Source organism: Puma concolor, chromosome B4 (genome assembly GCF_028749965.1).
Source record: "Puma concolor isolate L17-30 chromosome B4, mPumCon1.1.hap2, whole genome shotgun sequence".
NCBI classification, from domain to species: domain Eukaryota; kingdom Metazoa; phylum Chordata; class Mammalia; order Carnivora; family Felidae; genus Puma; species Puma concolor.
In genome coordinates, this window is record NC_141673.1 from 20095534 (window position 1) to 20121702 (window position 26169).

Below are 26169 nucleotides of genomic sequence, written 5' to 3' on the forward strand. Positions count from 1 at the left end.
TATTTGGACCTCACTATAATCCTCTGGAACATGCAGGATATTTCACAGTTATAAAAACAGGCTCAGAATGGTAAAAGGCCTAGACAAAAATACAAAAGCTGGAAAGTAACAGAACTTGTCTTCTGACTCCACATTCTTTCAATTTTCTGCTATGCAACAAAGTCATAAATTTTCTGTTAGAAGGGACTATTAGTCACTTAATAAAATCATCCCATCATATACATTTCTTTTTCCTTTGAGATGGTTTTAAGAAATAAAGGCCTGGAAAAGACACAATAGTTGAGGAGAGGTATATACAAAATTGTGTTGAATACAAAATTAAGGAGAAAGGCACACTCTAAAAAGTTTATCAGAGACCAGGGGCAAATGCTTCCTTTCAGAGAAAGGAGGCTCACAGCTCTGCCAGTGGAGAGAGAATTCTCACCCATGAGGGGAAAATCTCCCATATCATTTACTTGAAAAGTTCTGTCTGACCATTTTGTCTCTGAAGCAAGGACCTTATGTTTTTGTTTGGTCCACAACCAAACTATATGTCATCATATAGTGTTTTTTGTTGTTTTTTAATTGTGATCGACATAGTGTTTTAGAGAAAAGTTCAATTTGCCTTCATCACCATAGTCTCTACCAGTGGCATAAACCAGGCCAACTCATGACAAAATAAGTACCTGAATTTTTTTTTTTTTTTTAAAGTAGGCTCCATGCCCAATGTGGGGCTTGAACTCACAACCCTTAGATCAACAGTTTCATGCTCTACTGACTGCGCCAGCCAGGCACCTGGTTCTTGAATTTTTAACACCTGATGTTTTAATTACATTAACAATTCCATTTGGCAATGTATATTTAACTTTAGTAAAAGAAACCCTACATTGAATTTTTGGATATTTTGAATAATTACCTCCTATTTTTAAAATTTAGATTATTTTGGAGCCCTAAAAATATGTATAGTGGATAGCAAATTAAAGAAAATTATTCTGATTTTTGAACACTTTTTAGACTATTGCCTGAAAAACTTCTGAGGATTAAGATTTACATCTCACTACCATTTAAAAAATGAAAGATTTTTGAATGGACCATGAATGGGTATTAAGCTATTTACTCCAGAAAAAAAATAATACTGTAGAACATAGTATAAGGATCATCAGATGTACTATGGTCCATGCACAGAACAGATAATATTTTAATGCTTAAATCTAACAAATACAGTAAATTATTCAAATTACCAAGAGATTCACTGAAGGATTTCTTTTAGCACACTTTAATATGTGTTTATGTATCACTAACAATTAGGTGAAAGTCACTGAGGTCCAGAGGTAGGGGAAAATACAGCAAAGTTGTTCAGAACCACTATTAACTGAAGACCATAAAGACAATATCTCAATAAAATAAAAAATTGAATAATGCTCCCTTTATCCATGTTTGTGATTAAGGTGTTAACAATAGTGATTTTCTTTTCTTCAGATGGCTAGAGCTTCTCTCTTAAGCACCATAATTCTATGTTTTATAATCATTTTGAATAGAAACTAATATATGTATTACGTATATACCACTTTCTTTTTTTTTTTTTTTTAATTAATTTATTTTTTTATTTATTTTTGGGACAGAGAGAGACAGAGCATGAATGGGGGAGGGGCACAGAGAGAGAGGGAGACACAGAATCGGAAACAGGCTCCAGGCTCCGAGCCATCAGCCCAGAGCCTGACGAACTCACGGACCGCGAGATCGTGACCTGGCTGAAGTCGGACGCTTAACCGACTGCGCCACTCAGGCGCCCCATGTATATACTACTTTCTTAAGTAGAATGTAGACAATGAGAATTTAACCTTTGCTTGATGAATCATCATTATTGATATAAATTATGCACTGTCCTCATGAGGCATACAGGTACATCAGGTTGCCTAATTCTAGCACAAAATGGTCCCAGAATCCCATACTTGTTAATACTGTCTTTTCTATTTTGTTTCTTCACTATTAGGTGACAGTTCTTGATGCAATAAGTGCCCACATTTGCTAACACTAACTCCATCTAATTTACCAGTTACCTGCTATAAGCTCGGTATAATTCTAACAAGCTTGATTAAGTAAAAGTCAGACACTTAATAAGTATTTGCAGTTCTCTGGGCAGAATGAAATCATTTTTGACATCTTTGTATTGTTTTTGGTAGGGGAGAAAAATATATTTTTAAGGTACACAGTTGTGTTTTTAAAGATTTAAGTTGTTGGAAGCCTGATCTCCAGATAATGTGGGCCATTTCTATACACACACAAAAATGATTCATGGCTTAAAAGGAGTATATTTTTAATATTCAGAAACATTTACAGTATACACAGTGAGGCTATCTGCTATCTCACTGAAATGACTCTTAAGCATAGGGTTATCCGACATCTATTAAGAATAAATAAAAATCTTGGCAGAAAAGAACTTACCATTGCTATCCAAAGAACAACATATTCGTCTATAAAATTATTAAAGTATTGGTCTAAAAATAAAAGACCTGGGCCAAAAAAGACAGTGTCTTGAAGATACAGTTCACTTTTGGTCATGTGAGCTATCTATAAAAAAGTAAACAAAATAATTTCACTATTAAGTTTTAAATATTTTAGCTTTTACTTTTCAGGACAGAATCATAACTTTAATTCACTATTAAGACAAAGATAAAGAGACCATTTAATCTCACATTTGATCCGGAAATACTGATTCTAAAACTTCTCAAATTCATGACTAGGTAGCTCGTTAAAGTTCCCAATATTTAAATTCCTTGATATCAAAAAGTTATAGTTGATAATTACAGCTAAACAGATAATTAAAAGACTTACCATACAGAAAGGAAATTATCTCCCTGAATATAACATTAACTCATTCACAGTTTTACTTAGAACATGAATAGCTATTTATTGTAATGATAACATCATTAAAAACCTAACCACTGTATGGAATACTTTCCAGCTTTGTATTTGAGGACCAAGTACATTATTTACACCATGAAATATAAATTAATTTCTTACCACCAATTTTTGTGAGACTTTAGCAAAGACACATCCAAACATCAGGGTATAAAGACAAGGATGCTTTTCAAACACATTAGTTGCTGACTTTTTATAGATCATTATTGCCAATATAATAATTATTCCTATGTGGAGTCCAGGTGACAAAACACTAGTGCCCTAAGGGATAAATCAGAAAATCAGCATTATATTTTAGCACTACATTTATCACAGTGCAAACATTTTGTGAATATCTATTTTGTGTTAAGAATTAGAGACCTAATGGGGCGCCTGGGTGGCGCAGCCGGTTAAGCGTCCGACTTCAGCCAGGTCACGATCTCGCGGTCTGTGAGTTCGAGCCCCGCGTCAGGCTCTGGGCTGATGGCTCGGAGCCTGGAGCCTGTTTCCGATTCTGTGTCTCCCTCTCTCTGTGCCCCTCCCCCGTTCATGCTCTGTCTCTCTCTGTCCCAAAAATAAATAAAAACGTTGAAAAAAAAAAAAAAAAGAATTAGAGACCTAAAGAAGGGAGAATGATGTACATGGCCTAAAGGACTATGTAGATCTTAACTGTGCCTTCAAACTTCCACAAAACTATAGGGTTACAAAGAGGTAATACAGTGCCACAGATGTTTGATTTCAGTTTTATATACACCACACATTTTAAACTAACAACCACTAAAAAGTAACAATATGATCTATTCTATACAAAATTTTACTATGCTGAAGGCATAGTAAAAATCCAACATTTGGATTGCTAAATTAACACATTTTTGTCCAGATACTGGAATAAAGCTTAGCCTGCCATTTTTATTATTTATTTTTTTAACATTTTGTTTTTTAAATTTTTTAATTTATTTTTGAGAGAGAGACAGAGCATGAGTGGGGGAGGGGCAAAGAGACAGGGAGACACAGAATCTGAAGCAGACTCCAGGTTCTGATGTCAGCACAGAGCCCGACACAGGGCTCGAACCCACGAACCATGAGATCATGACCTGAGCCGAAGGCAGACCCTTAACTGACTGAATCACCCAGGCGCCCCAAGATTTTATTTTTAAATAATCTCTACATCTAACATGGGTCTCAAATTTATAACCCTGAGATCAAGAGTCACATGCTTGATTGAGATAGCCAGGCATCCCAACCTACCAATTTTAAAAAATATTTTAACACTGATTAGGAAGAGTTTAATTCTGCCCTGGTCTCTCTATATACCAACACCTCCCACCCTCACCTTTTTTTGCATTTAGACTGCAAATGTCTTCTTGTGTAACACTGTAAATCCAGCCCATTACATTTTTACCTATGTGAATCAGGATTCTCTCAGTACTGCTTATCCTAAACAAAATTTAGACTAAAAAAATAGTGCATTTATCTGTATTATGGTTCTGTGGATTTTATTCAAGAAAATCTGCTGCTAAAACCATCGGAAAAGCACCAGTTTAAGAGTTAGAAATCAACCACTTCTTAGCCATAGTGTTTGATTTTTTATCTTCCTTCAAAATATAATCAATTATTTCTTAATAAAATATTCTCTAAAGTAGACATTGATCCTGACTAAATCTTATTTTCTTTAGTGGAATTCATGTTCCAGGTAGTACTCTATCATCCATGGTCAAGCAACAAGTATTCGTAAGTACCTCATGCAGTGCTGTCCTGAGATCAACTGAAGAAAACACTTCATAAAACAACAAATTAATTTTTCCAAACATATCAGGACTTATGTATCTATATGATTTATATTTTGGTTTTGAATTATGTACATAATATGTATTCATAAATATTGATAATTTATGAATTATGTGGATTCCTTTGAAATTGTCTTGAGAGCTAGTTTATAAGTCATTTAAGAGAATGAGACTTTTTTTTTACTAAAAATGTCATATTTCACGTTTACTACTCTTATTTATTAAATCTGGCTCCATATCACTTTCTTTTTTTTTCTTAAAATCAAATCTATCCTGAAAGGACAGAAATTTTGAACTACAATACCAAGGAAATCAAGGAGAGTAAGTTGCAGCTCAAATGATTCTAAAAAGGCATTCCAACAATGTTTTGACAGAAGATGATGTCTTCTGTCCTACTGGACTAAGTACTTATCTTCTTAGGTTGTTTGTTTGTTTTTTTAATGTTTATTAATTTCTTTTGAGAGATAGAAAGAGAGAGATAGGGAGAATCCCAAGAAGGCTCTGCACTGCCAGTGCAGACTTGGCCTTGATTCCATGAACCACTGTGAGATCATGACCTGAGCGGAAATCAAGAGCCAAAGGCTTAACCAACGGAGTCACCCAGGTGCCCCTTTATCGTCTTATGTTTATCTTAAAGATGACAATATGGCTTTTTTAAAACATAAATATTGTATTTGCTTAAAAAGCTGGCAGGAATTCTGACCCTTTCCCACATAAAAGCACTGAAGTTTAAAAAATATATATATAAATAAATACATGGGGCGCCTAGGTGGCTCAGTTGGTTAAGCGTCCAACTTCGGCTCAGGTCATGATCTCATGGTTTGTGAGTTCAAGCCCCGCGTCAGGCTCTGCATTGACAGCTCAGAGCCTGGAACCTGCTTCAGATTCTGTGTCTCCCTCTCTCTCTGCCCCTCCCTGCTCACGTTGTCTCTCTCTGTCAAAAAATGAATAAACATTAAAAAACATTAAAAAAATAAATAAATACAAAAGTATTATAGTATGAGCAAAGGGGATGGGGAAAAATAGTTACAGAGAGGGAGGGAGGCAAACCACAAGAGACTCTTAAATACAGAGAACAAACTGAGGGTGGACAGAGGGGTGGGTGGGGGAGAGGGAAAATGGGTGATGGGCACTGAGGAGGGCACTTGTTGGGATGAGCACTAGGTGTTATACATAAGCCAATATGATGATAAATTATATTTAAAAAAATGTAAAAAAACAGAAACACACGGTGTACCTATTCAACTTAAGAATTAAGGTTTAAAATTTTACTTTTTAAAATATTAGAATAATTTTTAAAAATTTTTAATGTTTATTTTTGAGAGAGAGAGAGAGAGAGCACAAGTGGGGGAGGGGCAGAGAGAGAGAAAGACACAGAATCTGAAGCAGGATCCAGGCTCTGAGCTGTCAGCACAGAGCCTGATGGGCTCAAACCAACAAACCATGAGATCGTGACCTGAGCCGAAGTCAGACGTTCAACTGGCTGAGCCACCCCGGCGCTCCAATAGTAGAATAATTTTTAAAAATAAATTTTAGTGAAATTTCACTAAAATTTACTTGATGAGTAATAAATTGCCCTGTATGTGAAGCCATGACCTTTGGCAACTTTCCTGCTATTAAATCAGGAACTCATTCCCTGAGAATGGAAATTCTTAATTATGTCCAGTAATGAGACAGTAGATGATTAAATAGAATGTCAGAAAAGTCTATAAGAAAAAGGCTTCAGAAAAGAGGAAAAATGCTTTATTGGTTAATATGTTTTAAAGTGCTTTTGTATTACATGCTTAAAAAGAAAGATAGTTCCCTTCCCTGTTCTTGGAACACCAGCATATTTTTAGTATTTCTGTATCTGGTTAAAAATAAAATTTAGAATAAAATTAGTAATAAATGATGATGAAATTAGTATCTTACTGCTATAGTGGATCCATTCTTGCCAACACCACCATGGAGGATAACATTGAAATAATTTGAACAGGAAAATATTGCTCCACCTACTACTCCAAGAACTGGAAAGATCTTCAATTTTATTTCTAGAATGGGTATCTTTAGGGGTAGAGGAAAGAAACAAATCATTAAGAAAATAGAATGTATTTTTCCTGTTAAATAGTAAAGAAACATTATCATATGGCCCTGTATAATAGGCTATCCTTTTTCTTGTATAAGCAAGCCTTAACTCCTAGATGTAGACTGAAGTGGTCACTTTTCTTTTAGTGGTTTTATTCATTAAGTGAAAAATGAATCCACCAAATTCAGGGAAGTCTACTTACATAACTGTGATGAAATATTTAATCTCATAAGCCTTCATCTGATTTAAACATGAAAAATGATAGTTCACTTGAATTTAGTACCTCTAAAAGGTAGCATCACAGGAAAAGTCAGACACCATGATCTGCATCATGAATGTGACAAATATCACAGTGTGTGTGCATGCAAGAATTTTGTGTAGTTAATATCCAGGATTAAATCTCTAACAGTATATTTACCTGTTGGTCAATTTGCTGTTCAAGAAAACTTCCAAAGGCAGCAAAGGATTTAAAAAACAGTAACAATAAATTGCCAAAAGCTATAGGCTAATGTGTTTTGAAAATAGACTGAAATTTATACTAACATTTGTGGAAACTACAGATGAACAAATTTAGAAAATCTACATCTAAAATAAGTATTCTTGTTGGTAAGAATAAGCAGGTGTGTTTTCTTCCTATGGTATTGTCAAAACATTGAATGAAATGATTTTAAGATTAAATTAAATTCTTCCCCATTGTAACTAAATCAGAATCAAATTTAAGACAACCACATCTGACTTAATAAATAACCCAACTGCCTCTAGGTCAACATTCACCTTTTTACGGGAACCAGCTGGGCAGCTAACATAAAAGACACATCGCATCCCTCTAGTATATTTGAGAGGCCTATAGTGGCATATCCTTGATTCTATCATTCTTACAGGATGAGAAGGAATATGAATGTCTCAGGAAATGTACCACTACTTAAAAATATGCTCCAAGTCTGAGCCCAGTGTTATGATCTGTAGCTGGCAATTCTGAAATTAACTGCCTTAGAGAAATCTTACTGTTTTTTTAATAGACTTAATTTTTAGAGCAACTTTAGATTCATGAACAAAATTGTATGAAAAATACATAAAGTCCCCATATACTCTCTACCCTCAACCCCCAGGGTATCCCCTACTATCAACATTCCCCACCAGAGTGTTAACATTTGTTATAATACACGAACCTATCCTGACACATTATTACTCAAAGTCCGTAGCTTCCATTACAGTTTACTCTTGATGGTATATACATTCCATGAGTTTGGACAAATGCATGACAGATATCCACCATTATAGTATCATGCCAGAATAGTTTCACTGCCCTAAAAATCCCCTGTGCTTTTTCTATTAACCCTCCTTCTCCAGTAACCTCTGGCAACTGCTGCTTTTCACTGTCTCCATCATTTTGCCTTTTCCAGAATGTCATATCATTAGAATCATACAATATGCAGCCACCTTTGCAGATGGTTTCTTTTGCTAAGTAATATGCACTTGAGGTCCCTCCATGTCTTTTCATGTCTTGATAGTGCTTTCTTTTTAACACTGAATAATATTCCATTGCCTGCATGTACCATAATTTATCCGTTCACCTACTGAAGGACATCTTGATTGCTTCCAAGTTTTGGCAATTATGAATAAAGCCGCTGTAAACATCCATGTTCAGGTTTTTGTGTGGACATAAGTTTTCCGCTTATTTGGGTAAATATCAAGGAGCACAGTCGCTGGATCCTATGGTAAGAGTATGTTTAGTTTTGTATCTCTTACTATTTTTACCGGAGGTATATATATATCTATGAGTGACTAAAAACCTAGAGTCTGGAATTTGATTTCTTAATTCCAGTACTTACTAGCTATGTGTCCTTGGAGTAATTACTTAATCATTCTAAAACTTATTTATACAACAAAATAATGATAGTATCTATTTCATGTATTGTACTGAGGGTCACAGTGATGGTAAACTGTGGGAACATAAGGTGTTCAGTAAATGTTATTTGTTAGCTATTGATATTATCCTTCTTATTCTTAACTCTATGGGCATGAGGTTGTGAGTCAGCCATTGTTATGGACTTAGGTTGTAAAGATAGAATCATTTATTTCTTCATAAATTCTCTTTCTATGCAAAGCATGAATTTATCCCAGTGGCCTCCTGAGAGTCAACTTTTACCAAAACACTGAGGCCAACCAAGCAGAAAATAAAAACACTCCTTAATATGGGAAACTTTACCTCATAGTAGATTATAAAAAATGCAAATTATTAACTCTTATTTCCTGATATTGAGGGACAAGTTTCAAACATGAAATATTTTACTGAATTTACTCTTTCATATATCTGTTTTATGAGATAAATTTTAGTCTGGAAAAGGTAGTTCAACGAGCGTGTTAAATTTTGTATTAGGGCAATGGGGTCATTTTCTTCTATGTGATAATATATTCGTGCATAGGGAAAAATGCCATAATAAGGTATATAGGGATAGTAAAATTACAAAATGAAGGAAAAAAGGTTAAGAAGTGGTATGACTAGTAACTACAATGTGAAGAATTTCTAAATAAAATTAACAATGCATTTTCCTAAATATTTGTAAAGTACTTAAATATAAATTTAAATATTCAGATTTACCGTATAGTCCCACATTGTTGCTCCTCCAAGTGTAGATAATATAAAGACGATCACTAAAGCTACCTGAATTTCAGTTACATCCACTCTAAAGAGGAAGCACAAAGAATAGAAAAGATGTTTGTAAATAAAATTCCCGAATATGAAGATCAGTTAACCATATGTTAAATATCAAATATGTTAGAATCTTCATAAGTTTAGCTTATTTGTACCTTTAGGTCTATCACTGAATTATCAATTCACACTGTTGAACTGAGCACACTGAACAGTATGTGCTCATATACAGGTAAACATTAGGATATGCATGGGGGAGGGAAAGCTTGTATATCATGTATAAAATTGCTGAGAGCAGTTATCATTGAAATTACGGAAGGATTTTACTTTCTACTTCATGTACTTCTGTAACATTTGAAGTTTTAAATAACAATCATGTATTAGTCTTGTAATGAGGAAAAATTAGAATAATATAAAAACAACCAGGTAACTTAGGACAAATTCTTAAACACCCAAGTGAATTTCACTTAAAAAGTAGGGAAAATTCAAACAGCTGTCCTAATATTAGGTTACTAGTAGTCATTATAGTTTTTTGGTTTCCACAGACATTTTCCCCTACATGAACATGTTAAGTTTAAAAACAAAAAACAAAAAACAAAACTCCACTAAACCAACCAACATCAGTCTCTAGTCTGCATTCTCTGAAGCTACTGACCCCTCTTCTCCTTTGCTCCATAAACAGACTAACTGAAAAGTGGTCTACATTTGTAATTTCTTCCTCTTCATATTTGCTGCTTTTTTACTGTCGTCTGGTTTTTGGCCCCATTCTACTAAAATTGTTTAAGGTAAACAATGACTTTCAATTGATCGAATCTAAGGGATACATTTCAGTTAATATCTTGGGTAACTTCTCTGCAGTCTTTAAAATGCTGATCATTCCCTTTCTCAATGTTTTGCTATGTTCTTATTTATTCCATGCTCTCTCTTGATTCTCTTGCCTTGCTAGAAACTCTTCTCATGCTCTTTCCTAGACTGCTGCTTCTTCCACATCTGAAATGCTACCATTTCCATAATTACATCTTTTCTCCTTTTAGATTTTCTGAACGATTTTATCTATACTTAGATTACCATCTATAGGCTAAGGACCTCAAAATTCCTATCTCCAAATTCACATCGTTTTTTCTAAGCTCCAGGTTTCTATATCTGTCTACCTACCTGACATCTCTGCTTGGATGCCCTGGAGTCTTCAGATGCTACGGGAATACTTATTGCTCAGCAAATATAAGACATGTAGCGTGGTCGATTAGATGATAAATTAAAACCAGGCAGGGAAGAAGACTTCCAGACTAAGTTACTTGGGGACAGTTAAGAGAAGAAGGTGAACTGAACATCAACCCACAAAGAAAAGGAAAATATAAAAATGGTAGCCAGTTTTTTTGTTTTTTTGGTAAGATCAGTGGCAGGCAAACCAAGGCCTCCAGGCTGCGTAGAGAAATAGTCAAGTTGGCTCAAAAATGTAAACATAATAGTATAACATGTAGTATTTTGTAGAGTAAAAAGAAGAAAAGTACTAACACTGAGCATCTATTGTGAGTCTTATGAGCTATAAATTATTCCAATAAATTATTTTTTGGAAAGGGAAACTGAAATGATTTTTCCATGCCTGTACTGGAACAGCTGACAATTGCCATAGGAAAATGAGTTCATAGCCAAGCTCTCTTCCCACTATACTTACGACTCATACCAGAGTTCTGTGCTCTTTTCCAGTAACAGGGGTAGAATTACACTAAATTATCCATAATTTCCCCAGGGTATGACTAGTGACCAGAAGCAACTAGGAAAGATGGCAGGGATTATAGAATAAATTTTCTCTCAATGAACTAAATGACACATACGAGGATTGAGCTAGGAACCTGGGTTTCACATATGCATCATCATGTCACAGATTTTATATTAAACTCAAAGTTTCATTCTCCCTTAATGACAGTTCTTGAGTCTAGAAACAAGAAAGCTGAAAGAATATGATAAAAAGAGAGAATCACTCACCAAATACTCAAATATTTGAACTATGAAGAAAGAGTTGAAGCTTGAGAAATATATTATGCCTAATATATTTAAATAAAAGAATATTCTGTATAACAGTTTACAACGAGAACTCATTAATGGGTCCAAGTTTTTAAAATTTGGATCCAAAAAAATACTAAAAATCCAAGAAAGATGGACCCTGGGGATATTGTGTAAGTATATCCTTAATCCCCAAATTGTTATCATGAAGGACAGTCTACAACAGTGCTATTGAAAGTGTGGTCTAGGGTTAGTTACCAGTCTGCAAGGAGTGAAGGGGAGAAATTGAGACTAAGCATTTAAAAACTTCCATGGTGGGGCGCGTGGGTGGCGCAGTCGGTTAAGCGTCCGACTTCAGCCAGGTCACGATCTCGCGGTCTGTGGGTTCGAGCCCCGCGTCGGGCTCTGGGCTGATGGCTCAGAGCCTGGAGCCTGTTTCCGATTCTGTGTCTCCCTCTCTCTCTGCCCCTCCCCCGTTCATGCTCTGTCTCTCTCTGTCCCAAAAATAAATAAACGTTGAAAAAAAAAACAAAAAACAAAACTTCCGTGGTAATTTGACAGAGTAATTTTGCATTTGTTAAGTTAAATGAAATATTGAGGATGGTATTTTGTTTTTTTGTTTTTTTTTTTTAATTTTTTTTTTTCAACGTTTATTTATTTTTGGGACAGAGAGAGACAGAGCATGAACGGGGGAGGGGCAGAGAGAGAGGAAGACACAGAATCAGAAACAGGCTCCAGGCTCTGAGCCATCAGCCCAGAGCCTGACGCGGGGCTCGAACTCACGGACCGCAAGATCATGACCTGGCTGAAGTCGGACGCTTAACCGACTGCGCCACCCAGGCGCCCCTTGAGGATGGTATTTTGTAAGCCTGTTTTGTTTTTTAGTTTTTAATTGCATGTTATTAGTCCACCATGGGTGGAGGGTAGGGGTAGAAACTAGTCCTTTACCGTAATTTTTTTGACAAATGAACCTAACACCATATAGAAATCCTCATGCTTTTGAAATAAAAAAAATTAACACCAAGTCTAAATGTTCACATGTAAATAACAAAATAGGACACAATACAACTGAACATTGGACATGGTTTAGGATTTAAGATTAAGCTTTAAGCATTGCTCTATTGAATTACACAAAATATTTGCTACAGGAGAGCAAATGTGCTATAAATAAGATATGCCTTATCCCACAAGACAAGCATTAGTATAGAGACAGATTTTAACTGTAAGTCTATATTGTGCTAAGGAAAACACTAACTAATGTGCCACTGACTAAAAAAATCTTTAAGAGTTAAAAATTATAGTTAAAAATACTTATTAACATTTTATAGTTTAAATGATCTAATTCAAGGTAACAAATTCATATTTGCACTGAAACCCACATATTTTTAAATAACAATGAAAACAGCCACAAGTAGAATAGCATTTACATTTCTCTTCTATATTCCAATAATATAAATACTATAAAAATTAAGTCTCTGAATAGATGAATGGATAAAGAAGATATGAGATAAACACACACACAAGAATATTATTCAGCCATAAAAAAGAAGGAAATCTTTGGACTTCAAGCTATATTACAAAGCTGTAATCATCAAGACAGTATGGTACTGGCACAAAAACAGATACTCAGATCAATGGAACAGAATAGAAAACCCAGAAATGGACCCACAAACATACGGCCAATTAATCTTTGACAAAGCAGGAAAGAATATCCAATGGAATAAAGACAGTCTCTTCAGCAAGTGGTGCTGGGAAAACTGGACAGCAACATGCAGAATGATGAACCTGGACCACTTACACCAGACAAAAAAATAAACTCAAAATGGATGAAAGACCTCAATGTAAGACAGGAAGCCATCAAAATACTCGAGGAGAAAGCAGGCAAAAACCTCTTTGACCTTGGCTGCAGCAACTTCTTACACAAAAAGAAGGAAATCTTGCCATCTGCCATAACATAAATGGAGCTAGAGGGTAAAATGCTAAGTGAAAGAAGTCAGCCAGAGAAAGAGAGATACCATATGATTCCGCTCATATGTAGAATTTAAGAAATAAAACAAATGAGCAAACTAAAAAAGAGACAAACCAAAAAAGGACTCAATTAAAGAGAACAAACTGATGGTTACCAGAGGGAAGGATGGTGGGGGGATGGGTGATATAGGTGATGGGGATTAAAAAGTACATCATGATTTGTTTATTTCAGAAGACCATGGGGGAGGGGAAGGGGAAAAAAAACTTACAGAGAGGGAGGGAGACAAACCATAAGAGACTCTTAAATACTGAGAACAAACTGAGGGTTGATGGGGGTGGGGGAGAGGGGAAAGTAGGTGATGGGCATTGAGGAAGGCACCTGTTGGGATGAACACTGGGTGTTGTATGGAAACCAATTTGACAATAAATTATATTTTTTAAAAAAAGTACATGATGGGCACTAATGTACAGAATTGCTGAATCACTATATATCATGTGCCTTAACTAATATAACACTATATGTTAACTATGTTGAAATTAAAATTAAAAAAAAAAATTAAGTCTCTCAGTGACAAATTTTCAGGAAATCCATCCTAGCCAACAGACCATTGATACTGGCACAGTTTGTAAACATTTCTAAAGGCATGATGTGCTACATATAGACCCTTCTTGTAATGTTAAGCTGAACCATCATCCTACTCAATGCTCCATGATATTTTTACTTTGACCAAATGATAAACTATAGTGCCTAGGATCTCTGCAATCCAGTGCTAGTATTTTATTTATCTTCTTTTAGTATATACATATACATACATATATATATATGTATATATATATGTATATATATATACACACACACATATATACATATATATGTGTGTGTGTATATATATATATATATTTTACATTTATTTTTGAAAGAGAGCGACACACACACAGAGTAAGCAGGGGAGGAGAAGGGAGAGAGGGAGACACAGAATCAGAAACAGGCTCCAGGCTCTGAGCTGTCAGCACAGAGCCTAACATGGGGCTTGAACTCACAGACTGCAAGATCATGACCTGAGCTGAAGTCCAGACACTTAACTGACTGAGCCACCCAGTCACCCCTGTTTATTTTGAGAGAGACAGTGACAGCATGAACGGGGAAAGGGAAGAAAGAGGGAGAGAGCATCCTAAGCAGGCTTTATACTGTTAGCTGTTAGAGATGCAGGGCTTGTGACCTAAGCCAAAACCAAGAGATCGTGACCTAAGCCAAAACCAAGAATTGGATGGTTAACCTGCTGAGGCATCTCTCCAGTGTTAGTATTTTAAATGGCTGTCCCCACCCCTCCAGCCTTGCCCCAGCATTGCCCGATTTCCTTTCCTCTACATGGTGGAGGAAATAGCCATTTCCCTAATGTTCTGAGTACTTTCTTTCCTCATGCTTCTGCCTAGATTTACTCCCATCTGTCTGGCATAGTCCATCCACAAGTAACTCATCTTTGTATGTCTAGTTCTGGGCACACAATAGACTCTCAATCAATAGCAAATGAATGTAAAATTTACATCAAGGCCAAGATGAACTAATTCATTTCAGAAAGATTTTTAGTGAAGTTGGAAGCCAAAAAGGTAAGTTAGTCATTAATAGTAACAACAATAATAATAATTAACCAGAACACTGCATTATTATATTACTCTAGTTTACCATAGCAAGTTCAGCAAATTAAAATGCATTAGATTTTGCAAAGTTACTTTTCTATTTTAGCATATCTTAATTTATAAATAGATACAGATTAGTTTTCCATAGTTGCCTTGAATTTTTAACCAGGATTTTTGATCCTTGGGATCTTGATCAGTAGATAGGGAATCAGCAAAAGAGTCAGATTTTCCATAAAAGTGTTCTTAAACTAATTCAACCTACAATTACCTTTTCCTTACGTAGGATTTCTTCAGTGCTTATGGAAACCTAGCGCAAGTCATTTTACACTTGGCAATGGACTGTATTAGCAGTGTCACAGAAGTATTATATCATCCCTTTGATACACTAATCAAAGTGTAAATACACTAATCAAATACATTGCTGGTCCCAGGGAACTGAACAACAGTCGCTAAGAGTGTGGGGTTTGGAGTCAAATACACTTGAGTTTTAATCCTGGCTCTATACTTAACAGCAGTATAAGTTACAGAATCTCTCTGCCTCATTTGTACAGTGGAGGTAATACCCTTACAGGGTACTGTGAGGAACAAATGAGCTAATGCATGTAAAGCACTTAGAACAGTGCCTGAAACATGCAAGTGCACTAGGTGGTACTACAATTATTCCATAATTTAGAATCAATGTGATGAGTTGCCTAAGGCCTTCCCTCTGTTACATGATTCATAGATTTGGGCTTCTCCTGATATTTTTAGTATCATCAGAGGTTTTTTGTTTTTGTTTTCCATGGCTGTTTCTCCTATGCAGCAATAAAGTGGGGTTACAAAGAATCAGTAGATGCGGAAAGGCAGAGCTGAGAATGAGCCAACGGCAGATAGTTCTTGAAGGATCAGGCAGAGAGGGAGCTGATGGGAAAGAGGAAAACAGAATCGAATTCTTGTTTTTGGCGCTATTTCCTGGTGTCTAAGAAAGGCATCAGAGGCATATTTATCATCTGATGTTTATCTCTAACATTTTCAAGGTGCTTTTACATTATCTCATCAATTGTCTACCACAACTGAACAGTCTCATAATTATCTTGTTGGTGACTGATGTAAGGGGTGCCCCTTTTTGGGCACATGAAGATTTGACCAAAAAGGACCCTTAGATTCCATATTTCATTATTTTATTATGTAAGTCAAATGCTGTTTACTTAAGTACTTTTTACTCAGGTCCCTTATTTTTCTCTTTCTCCTGTATAATGTAAGCTTGAGTTAGTAAGCTACTAAAAGGGAGAAAGAAATAAAATTACTATCAAATACATAACTATTTATAACGTGCAGAATCCCTGCAAGACTTAAATTAAGCTGTAGCCTTTATGGATGCTCTAATAAATTAAAAGATAATTTAAATTCCTGATTGAAGCATTGTTCTCCTTATGGATAAATAAAATATAACAGATTGTGAAAATAAATTGAATTATATTTAAAAATGTACAACTTAAAAAACATACTTACTTTCCAAACCTCAATACGCCTGAAACATAAGTCTGCCAGTGAGCACAATAAAACATGAACATCCCAATAAAAGAGCAGAAAAACAACCAGTCAGGATGAGTTCCTAAGCGCACAGCAACCGAAGCTCCAACTGCCATAAATACTGAAAGAAACAAGGTTTAAGAACCATTAAGAATTAAAAATAATTAATGAAATAATTGCCATTATTCATTCAGAGATACAGAGTTCAGAAATACAGAGTTTTAGGGTATGTAACCTTGGCATCACAATAAGGTACACCAAACAAAATTAATTTTTGAACATACTTTCAAAATACACTGTGAAAATTTGCCCCCAAATGTATGCCTATCCAAAAAGTTGACCAAACAGCTCAGTTCATGTTAATTTTTAAGCCATTATTAACAACAACAACAACAAAATTGGGAAAAACCTTCACTAATAACTCTAATTTACCTGTGGAAAGAGAGTCACAACCGTGGTCGAAAAGTTCCCCTAAGGGAGAACAAGAATTTGTTCTTCTGGCTTGTTTCCCATCAATAGCATCCAGTGACTGGTAGATAAAGAGTCCCAGTGCACATAAAAGGTATGTCCAATATGGTGCCTAAAGATAAACGTGAATAATAAATACTGGTACGTGACAACAAGCTAGCTTCTGTTTGAAAATAGTTCAACCTAAGCCAATTGATACATTTTCTTGTGTTCTCACCTTATATCACCTCAGGGTGTTATAAAAACCATTCATAAGCCTCCTTTGACAGGTGAGAACCAAACTGAGAAATCAGATGAATTGTTCTAGGTCATCTGGGTAGAGGGACACAGAAGTCCAAAGAGTGAGAAACACAAGGTTAAATGAGAAAGGATGAGGACCTTGATTTTGGTTCCTAATTCACAGCCCTTTCAATATATGATTTATATATGGTTTTTGATTTGAAATTATTCAGTAAGTTTTTGCTAGGAAAAAAGATCTTAAAGACAAATCACAGACCTGTGCTTCCATTCATGATGGAGTGTCAGGGGACTGGATCTATGTCCCCACCTTATACAACTAGAAAAGCAATAAAACAAATGCAACAAATTTTCAGACATGGCAGGCAGTGCAGTACTGTGATCCCTGCCAGAGGGAAACAAATGAGGTGGGCCCAGCAGTGGTCTAGTTTAGTACCTACAGGCAGTTTTCAGACCACAGTACAGGAATGGGAACCTGAACAGAGCCCAGTGATCTTGTTATGCTGAGGAGAAATGTAGCAGAATTCTGGAAGGTCAAAGCAGCTAGAATCTGTAGAGCATAGCATCAGAGAAAAGAGGGACACATGATCTACAGAAGGGTATCTTTGAGTCTTTGGCTGAGAAGTGACCTGTGCCTAAATGAGATAAAACTACTAACCAAGGCCAAGGAAGGAACCATGGGACAGTATAAGGTCACATAATTCTTTTTATTTTTTAATTAAAAAAATTTTTTTTAATGTTTATTTATTTTTGAGAGAGAGACAGAAAGCATGAGTGGGGAAGGGGCAGAGAGAAAGGGAGGCACAGAACATGAAGAAGGATCCAGGCTCTGAGCTGTCAGCACAGAGCCTGACACGGGGCTCGAACTCACAAACTGTGAGTGAGATCATGACCTGAGTCAAAGTCAGATGCTCAACCAACTGAGCCAACTAGGCACCCCAAGGCCATATAATTCTTGAAGGCCACACAAAGCTGGAAATTTTTCATGCTCCCTCGAGGCACAACACAAAGACTTTGTAATACATTAGGTAGAGTTCTCAGAAGTGTATTGCCTTAGCACTGGGGAGAAATTGGCCCAAGACTAAAGGCCTCTTGGAAGAGTCCTAACAGACATAAAGTCCAGCCTCAAAAGAAGCCAACTGATCCTATGTAACTCAACTACAGCCAACACAAAGTGCAATATCTCAAAGGGATATAAAAAAAAAATCTAGTACTCAAACATGTAAAATTCACAATGTTTGGCATCCAATAAAAAATTACCAGTCATGCAAACAAACAAAAATTACCAGTCATACAAAAATCAGGAGAATATGAACTACAACTAATCGTAAAATCAATCAATACAATCAGACCTAGGAATGACACAGAAAATGGAATTAGATGTAATTGGATGAGGACATGAAAAGTTATTATAAATACGTTTTGCATGTTCAAGAAGGTGAAGGAAAATATAAAAGACTCAAGTGAAGCCTCTAGATATGAAAAAAAGGTATTTGAAATGTAAAATGTACTGGATGAGATTGGACAACACAAAAGAAAAGATCAGTGAACTTGCAGAATACTGATGGAAACTATCAAAAATGATGCACAGAAAGAAAAAAGACTACAAATAATTGATCTGGGTACCAGTGACCAGTGGGACAACAGAAGCACTGTAACATATTTTTATTGGAGTCTCAGAGGAGATAAGAGAGGGTTGGGCATAAAAAATGTTAAGAAATAATGGCTGGAGAAGTTTCCAAATTTGAAATTTATACACTCACGTATCCAACAAGCTCAACAAACACAACAGAATAAATACTTTTTAAAAACCCACCAAGGCACATGATAATCAGAAGCCAGAGGAAAACAGAAACATCATATATAGAAGCATAGATAATAGTGAGAGAGAGGAAAGAGTCTGTAAAGTTGAATACAGATGAATAGAAATGATTCAATTTGAAGAAGACAGAGAAAAAGAGATTTTAAAATGACCATTCTTTTCTTTCACACTTTATAAATATACTCTTCTTCCTCAGGCACCTGTGTGGTGATAGCAATGGTCAAGCCAGATTTCTATGTCTTAGGGAGGAAGTATAGCAAAATTATTAAGAAGTAAGGCTTTGAAGTTGGATCTGTGTTTGAGCCCTTGACTCTGTCACTTAATAGCCAGATGACCTTGGGCAAATCACTTAACCTCTCTAAACTGTGGGTACTCACATGTAAGATGTGAATAATCCTTACAGTTGTATCAGATAAAAAATTCTTAGCTCTTTAACAGAGCCTGGCACACAGTAAGGAGGTGCTCAGTAAAGGTTAGCTATTCTCATTAAATTGTTTTGTACACTTTTAGTGGCAAATATAAGTTTTAATATACCAATCTATGTATGGTTTATGTGGTAATTCTACAAATATCCAGTCAACCTGCTACTTTATTCTTCAATCTTTTTAAGTAAATAGAAGTTTACTTTGAACTTAACTTTAATAGAAGTTTCATTATTTGTTAATATTAGATGCCCAGTATTAACGATTACACTACTAATTGCTTAAAAGGACTTATCAAGTCTCTTCTAGTTAAAAAAAAAAAAAAGCAGTATAAATTAGAAAAAATTTAAGGATAGAAGTAACCTGAGCTGTGAATATGCATATTAAAATGTCACAAAGAAACAGTAAGTGTCTGTGAGGATGCACTGTTGGTGGGAATGCAAACTGGTGCAGCCACTGTGGAAAAGTCTGGAGGTTCCTCAAAAAAATTAAAAATAGAACTACCCTATGACCCAGTAAGGGTATTTACTCAAAGAACACAAAAACACTAATTTGAAAGGATATATGTGCCCCGATGTTTACTGCAGTATTATTTACAATAGCCAAATTATGGAAGAAGCCCAAACCCAGTGCCCACTAACTGATGAATGGATAAAAAAGATATGGTATGTGGATATACGTATATGTGTGTACACATATATACACATAAATAACTATATATACAGACATACATATATTATATGTGTGTGTGTGTGTGTGTATATATATATATATATATATATATATATATATATATATATATATTATTCAGCCATAAAAGAGAATGAAATCTTGCTACTGGCCACACAGATGGAGCTAGAGAGAATTATGCTAAGTGAAGTCAGTTGGAAAAAGACAAATACTGTGACTTCATTCATATGTTGAATTTAAGAAACAAAATAAACAAAGGGAAAACAAAAAGACAACCCAAAAAACAGACTCTTAATGATGGAGAACAAAGAGCGTTACCAGAGGGGAGGTGGATGAGGGGACGGGTGAGGTAGGTGAAGGGGATGAAGGAGTGCACTTGTCGTGATGAGCACTGAGTAATGTATAGAAACTATACATAACACTGAAACTAATATAATACTGTATGTTAGCCATACTGGAATTAAAATTAAAAAACTTAATAAAATATTAAAAAATTAAATGTCACATTCAGTTCTGATTAGCATGTTTTTAAAAGCTTATCTGCAAACTGTGAAATAATTAAGAGAGGGCAAAAAAACAGAGAATTGCTAAATCATCTTGACAGTACAAGAGTGGAAAACACAAAACAAAACAAACCACCTCGAATCTTTCTGAAAAAATCCCAAAGTGTTTTGCAGAGAACAATCCCAGTGACTTTTCAAATAAGCAAATTCTTACCCATTTTTTTCCTGCTATGAAAAATTATATTGTTTTCATTTTGAAAACCAAAGGAGAGAGAAGTGACATTTCAAATCTATGTAAAATTGGAAACTTGAAATTATTAAAATTTCTGGAATGACATAAAAAGTCACTTTTTTATCATCTATTTTCCACCAAATACTTTCCCCCTAAATGACAGACTTCTCAAAGTGCATCATCTACCTGAGACGTATTCCATTTCTCCCTTCTATGCCCAGAACCTTCTTATACTGAAACAACTGGAGCCAAGGTCCAATTAAGCATTAAAAGCTTAATTCTGATCTCTGGTCTGGGAGACTGGCCACAGGCAAATTGAAAGGTCAAGGTGTTAACAGAAATCCATACTGAAATAAATTCGCTCACTCCTGGACACGACAGTTGGGGGTGGATTCTGCCCCTCATTTGGAAAAAATAAAGGAAGACTGGTTCACTAGTTTAAGACTACTTCATTAGGATACTAGAAGAATTAAAGGTTTAGAGCTTAAACAGGTAAGAGTGCAGGGGAATTTAGACAAGAAAAAGAGAGAGGAACTCTCTGCAGAAACGAAGGTTGAGGCCTGGAGAATGAAAGGTTTACTCATGAGTCAGTGACCAGATCCCTGTTTTGGGACCAAGAGATCAGATTGGAAAGGTAATAACATTATCTAAAACAGTACAACAAAGGGCATTTTTCAGCATTATTTTATTTGATACAGCAATCCACAGAGACAGGGCAGTTACCATGTTCTCTTTATTAAAGACGGAAAGTAAAACTTAGGAAGGGATGACGAAGTCCCATCCAGATGAGTGGCCAGATGGTCCAGGAATCAGGTCTTCCGACCTCCCCAGGCTATGGGATCCATCAGGCTGCAGGCTGCACAGACATGAATTCTTACTTCACTGACTACCTATTTCTTTAAACCTGCTAAGAAGCACTTTCCTGCTCACACAATCCAATTTCAAGTGCAGTGAGCCCTAGGAAATGGCTGTGAGCCATGTGACACTTCCTTCCTTTTAAGCCCAGAAAGGCACACTGGTCCCCAGTACCTGGTTCACTCCTTTCCAGTCTTCCCAAGGCCACAGGGACCTAACCTACCTTCTCTCTTCCCTGCTGTCATCACCTCCACCCCCAGCTGGAAGCTATTAAATAGGCTGCAAACTGTCATCTTCTTTTCTAACCTGTTACCTCTGCAAAACCAGCTCCAGGTTAGAGATGCACTGGCCAGGAACAGGATGACCCTTCCTTCCAGGAGTCTTCAAAACAGGTGTAATTACAGAAGACTCTGGGTCTTCTGTAAGGAGGATCTACAAGAGCCACCCCAATTCATTTCAGGTTTTCATGTGAACTTATTTTCAAAAATTTTAAACATAAGCATGGAAAAGTCAGGCTTAGATTATGCATTATAAAGTCATAAGCAATTTATCAAAAAACTACTACAGAAGGAACCTATTCCCCAAAGTAGAACTTCTTCAGGTAATATTAAACTCCTAACGTGTAAAGTTTTGTTTTTTTTTTTTTTTTTTAATTTTTTTTTTTTTCAACGTTTATTTATTTTTGGGACAGAGAGAGACAGAGCATGAACGGGGGAGGGGCAGAGAGAGAGGGAGACACAGAATCGGAAACAGGCTCCAGGCTCTGAGCCATCAGCCCAGAGCCCGACGCGGGGCTCGAACTCACAGACCGCGAGATCGTGACCTGGCTGAAGTCGGACGCTTAACCGACTGCGCCACCCAGGTGCCCCATAACGTGTAAAGTTTTAAATTCTGTAATTTTCATAATATCTACTGTATCTTTTAGGATCAGAATTTAACAGTATGTCATAGGAATCTTTTCAGGTAAACCATGAAGACCTACATTACTCTTGTAAATGACAACATGGTATTCAATGATGTGGCTATATCACAATTTAAGTAATAACTTCATTAATGATGAATCTTGCATTATTGCATTAAAAATTATTATGTAAGTTTATTCTAGAAAACAAAAATAATTACTAAGAATCAATCATAACCCTTAGTCATTTAAATTAAAGCACTAATAAATTTAAATTGCTTTTCAGTAACACCACTAAAAAACAGCAGTATAAAAGTAAGTGGGAAATTTTACTTTTTCGGTTACTTAAATTATAGGATGCTATTATTCATTTTATAATTAGAGAAACCAGAGTTCTGAACCAGATCATATGGCAACTATTCTCGTTAAAAATAACTCTGGGTCAGAGGGAACACTCACATATAAACCAATTTATCCTCTTTTGATACATGCATCTGAATAAGCACACACGAATCAGGAAAAGGAAGAAAAGACTTATTAGAAAGTGATCGGTGAGCACATCTCTGCTCACTGGACAAACTTCACTTACAAGCTTGGACCTTAAAATACTTGATTTTCTGGAACACATCCTTAGGTCTTTTGTAAATGAAAATGCTAGACTAGATAGTCTCCAAGGTCCCATCTTTCATATTAGAATATAATCCTCTCAAGGATATGAGACATGTCTGTTTTTAAAATCTGTTGTCCATACCACAGGAGCTAAAATAACTAGATGATCTAATTGTTCCTTATCAGGTAAAACAGTTTCCAAAGGGAAGAATTCATGCCCCGGGCTGTTCTTGCACACCTGTTAGAAGTGTGGAGTCCCGGACTCTACCTGTACCCAGATCCTTGCTTTCATCACTGGCTGAGTGAATTGGATGAGTTACTTAACCTCTCAGTGCCTCAGTCTCCCTTTATGAAAAATGAAAATAATCACTGCTCCTGTCTCACTGTGAGGATCAAAGAAAGAATTACAGGGGCCCCTGGGTGACTCAGTCGGTTAAGCGGCCGACTTCGGCTCAGGTCATGATCTCACGGTCCGTGAGTTCGAGCTCCGCGTCGGGCTCTGTGCTGACCGCTCAGAGCCTGGAGCCTGTTTCAGATTCTGTGTCTCCCTCTCTCTCTGACCCTCCCCCGTTCATGCTCTGTCTCTCTCTGTCTCAAAAATAAATAAACGTTAAAAAAAAAAATAAAAAAAAAAAAAAAGAAAGAATTATACGGAAAGTGTTAAGTGCCCAGCATATGGAAGGAGCTCAGCAAATTTTAATTACTGTTATTGTTATTACTGATACTACATAAGACATTTTTAGATGATTCATGGGTCAACTTTTCATTCTAATATTTATGACTTTATATTAATATATTTTGGAAATATTTTAACATATTTGAAAAATAGCTAGCATAGCTGTCAAATCTATGACTTTATAGATATTAAGGCTTAGAACGAGTCCATGTCTTTAAAAAGTGATTTAAAGCTGATGGAAAGAAAAATAGTAAATAAAAAATAGTATATATGGGTAATACACAAAAGTAAAAATCTTCCCAAATTAAATCTAGGAAATACTGGAACTATATAATGCTTATTTATATAAATTTTTATACTTGAAAAAATTACCTCTTTGCTTTAAATGGCCTTGGGTGTGAGATGACACATATGCAAAAGGTATTATATAATCAGTAACAACTGGATCAGATGCTAACAGGGAGATTTCAATTATCAAAAGAGCAACTGACCTCTCTCTCCATAAAAACGAAAAGTGCGTTTACAAGAGGTAGGAAGAAAGAAAATTAGAAGACAGATCATGCACATGTGGAAAAATGTAATGCTAGTGTGGTGTTAAAAAGTGGATTTTTAAAAGAAAATTCATGGAATTTCTAACAGACTACTAGTCTGACACTGTTCTAACAGTGATTAAGGAGGATTAAGAGACTGTTTACTGTGTGCCTCTGGCTGGTGGAGCACTTCCTTGTTTACAGAGGGAGGGCTCCCAAGGGAGACTTCCAAGGCTCCAGAAGCCGTTGGTGGTCAGCAAGGGTAAGATCATTCTCAGTGCCAATCAGAAAGGGCCTTGGGGGCTTTCTGGTTTCAACCCAGACCTTCAGGCCTCAGCTCTGATTAGGGGCCAGCATCTGAGAAGAGTATACCTATTTTCAGGGAATGAAGCAGGTAATAAAATGGGGGAAGGAAAGCCAGCAGCTTATACAAATGCAGTTCAACCAACACTTTGGGACCAAAGGGTTCTTTCATGACAACAGAAATTTGTACTTTGAAATGTAGATTTCTTTCTTTTCATATTTTGGGGAATAGTCCTTTTTCTTTTCCCTATTTTTTTTAAGCCTTCTTCAGTACTTACTAGAGTTCTTGTTGAAAATGCCAGCCTCTCACTGTGCTCAGGGGAACAAGAAGGAGGAGGGATATGAAGAGACTCCCTGGGGTCAGATCTATCAACATCCACTGTACTGGGTGCTTTAACATCTGCTCTGTTCTTTAACTTTGCAAAACCCAAGTGGTCAGAGCCTTTCTGCCCAGGTCAAAAGTCTAAAACAGGAACAGCTTATATACCTTGGGAATCAAGTTAAGGCAAGCCTTAGGAATCAGAGGGATAAACCGCAAGGCAATTAGAAGCTCCTTCTACCATGAGGAAAGTGAGGCATCCAGGCTTCAGAAGCAGAGGCTTGCATTTACCCCCAGGGTCAGGATCATACATGTGCTTCCTTAAATCCTGAGGCCTGAGTACTTGCTTGCCTTACTTTAGTCCCTGTCCAGATTCTAGAATTTTCAAATCCTGAAAGGAATTGGAGTTTATATTTTGTTTTAGTAAGGGAGGCCACTCCCTTACAAGAGTCCTGCCTTAATAAATGATGCTTGATTTTATTGAGCTGGTTAAAATTAAGAAAAAAAAAAAGAGGGAGATAAGTAAGAAAAAAGAAAACACTAGATTTCAAAGAAACCAAACCCAATTAAAAAAAATGTCTAGGGGCGCCTGGGTGGCTCAGTCAGTTAAGAGTCTGACTTCGGCTTAGGTCATCATATCGCGGTTTGTGGGTTCGGGCCCCACGTCAGGTTCTGTGCTGACAGCTCAGAGCCTGGAGCCTGCTTTGGATTCTGTGTCTCTTTCTCTCTCTGCCCTTCCCCTGCTTGTGCTCTCTCTATCAAAAATAAATAAACGTAAAAAAAAAACCTTTAAAAAAAAATGTCTGAATAGGAATCTAAAGATTATTTTCCTTTTCTTAATAGTCCCCAACAAATAACCCTTTACAGAGCAAAGGCAACTATAATCTGAATTATTTATAGAGGGAATAAACCATTTCTTTTTTTTTTTTTTTTTTTTAATTTTTTTTTTCAACGTTTATTTATTTTTGGGACAGACAGAGACAGAGCATGAACGGGGGAGGGGCAGAGAGAGAGGGAGACACAGAATCGGAAACAGGCTCCAGGCTCTGAGCCATCAGCCCAGAGCCTGACGCGGGGCTCGAACTCACGGACCGC

General features: G+C 36.2%; 1 protein-coding gene across 3 annotated transcripts in view; it reads right to left on the reverse strand.

Annotated features, from left to right (window-relative positions):
- CHPT1 (choline phosphotransferase 1) overlaps nucleotides 1-26169 on the reverse strand; it is a 36178-nt gene that overhangs the window by 3201 nt on the left and 6808 nt on the right. For all 3 annotated transcript variants that reach the window (XR_015253396.1, XM_086712528.1, XM_086712527.1), the window contains exons 2-7: nucleotides 16940-17087; nucleotides 16487-16628; nucleotides 9335-9419; nucleotides 6579-6710; nucleotides 3004-3162; nucleotides 2425-2550 (exon numbers count right to left, since the gene is read on the reverse strand). Coding sequence is in view for 2 of the 3 variants with exons in the window: in XM_086712528.1 (XP_086568654.1) it covers nucleotides 2425-2550; nucleotides 3004-3162; nucleotides 6579-6710; nucleotides 9335-9419; nucleotides 16487-16628; nucleotides 16940-17087 (792 nt within the window). In the remaining variant the exon portion in view is untranslated. The remainder of the gene's footprint in view (nucleotides 1-2424; nucleotides 2551-3003; nucleotides 3163-6578; nucleotides 6711-9334; nucleotides 9420-16486; nucleotides 16629-16939; nucleotides 17088-26169) is intronic.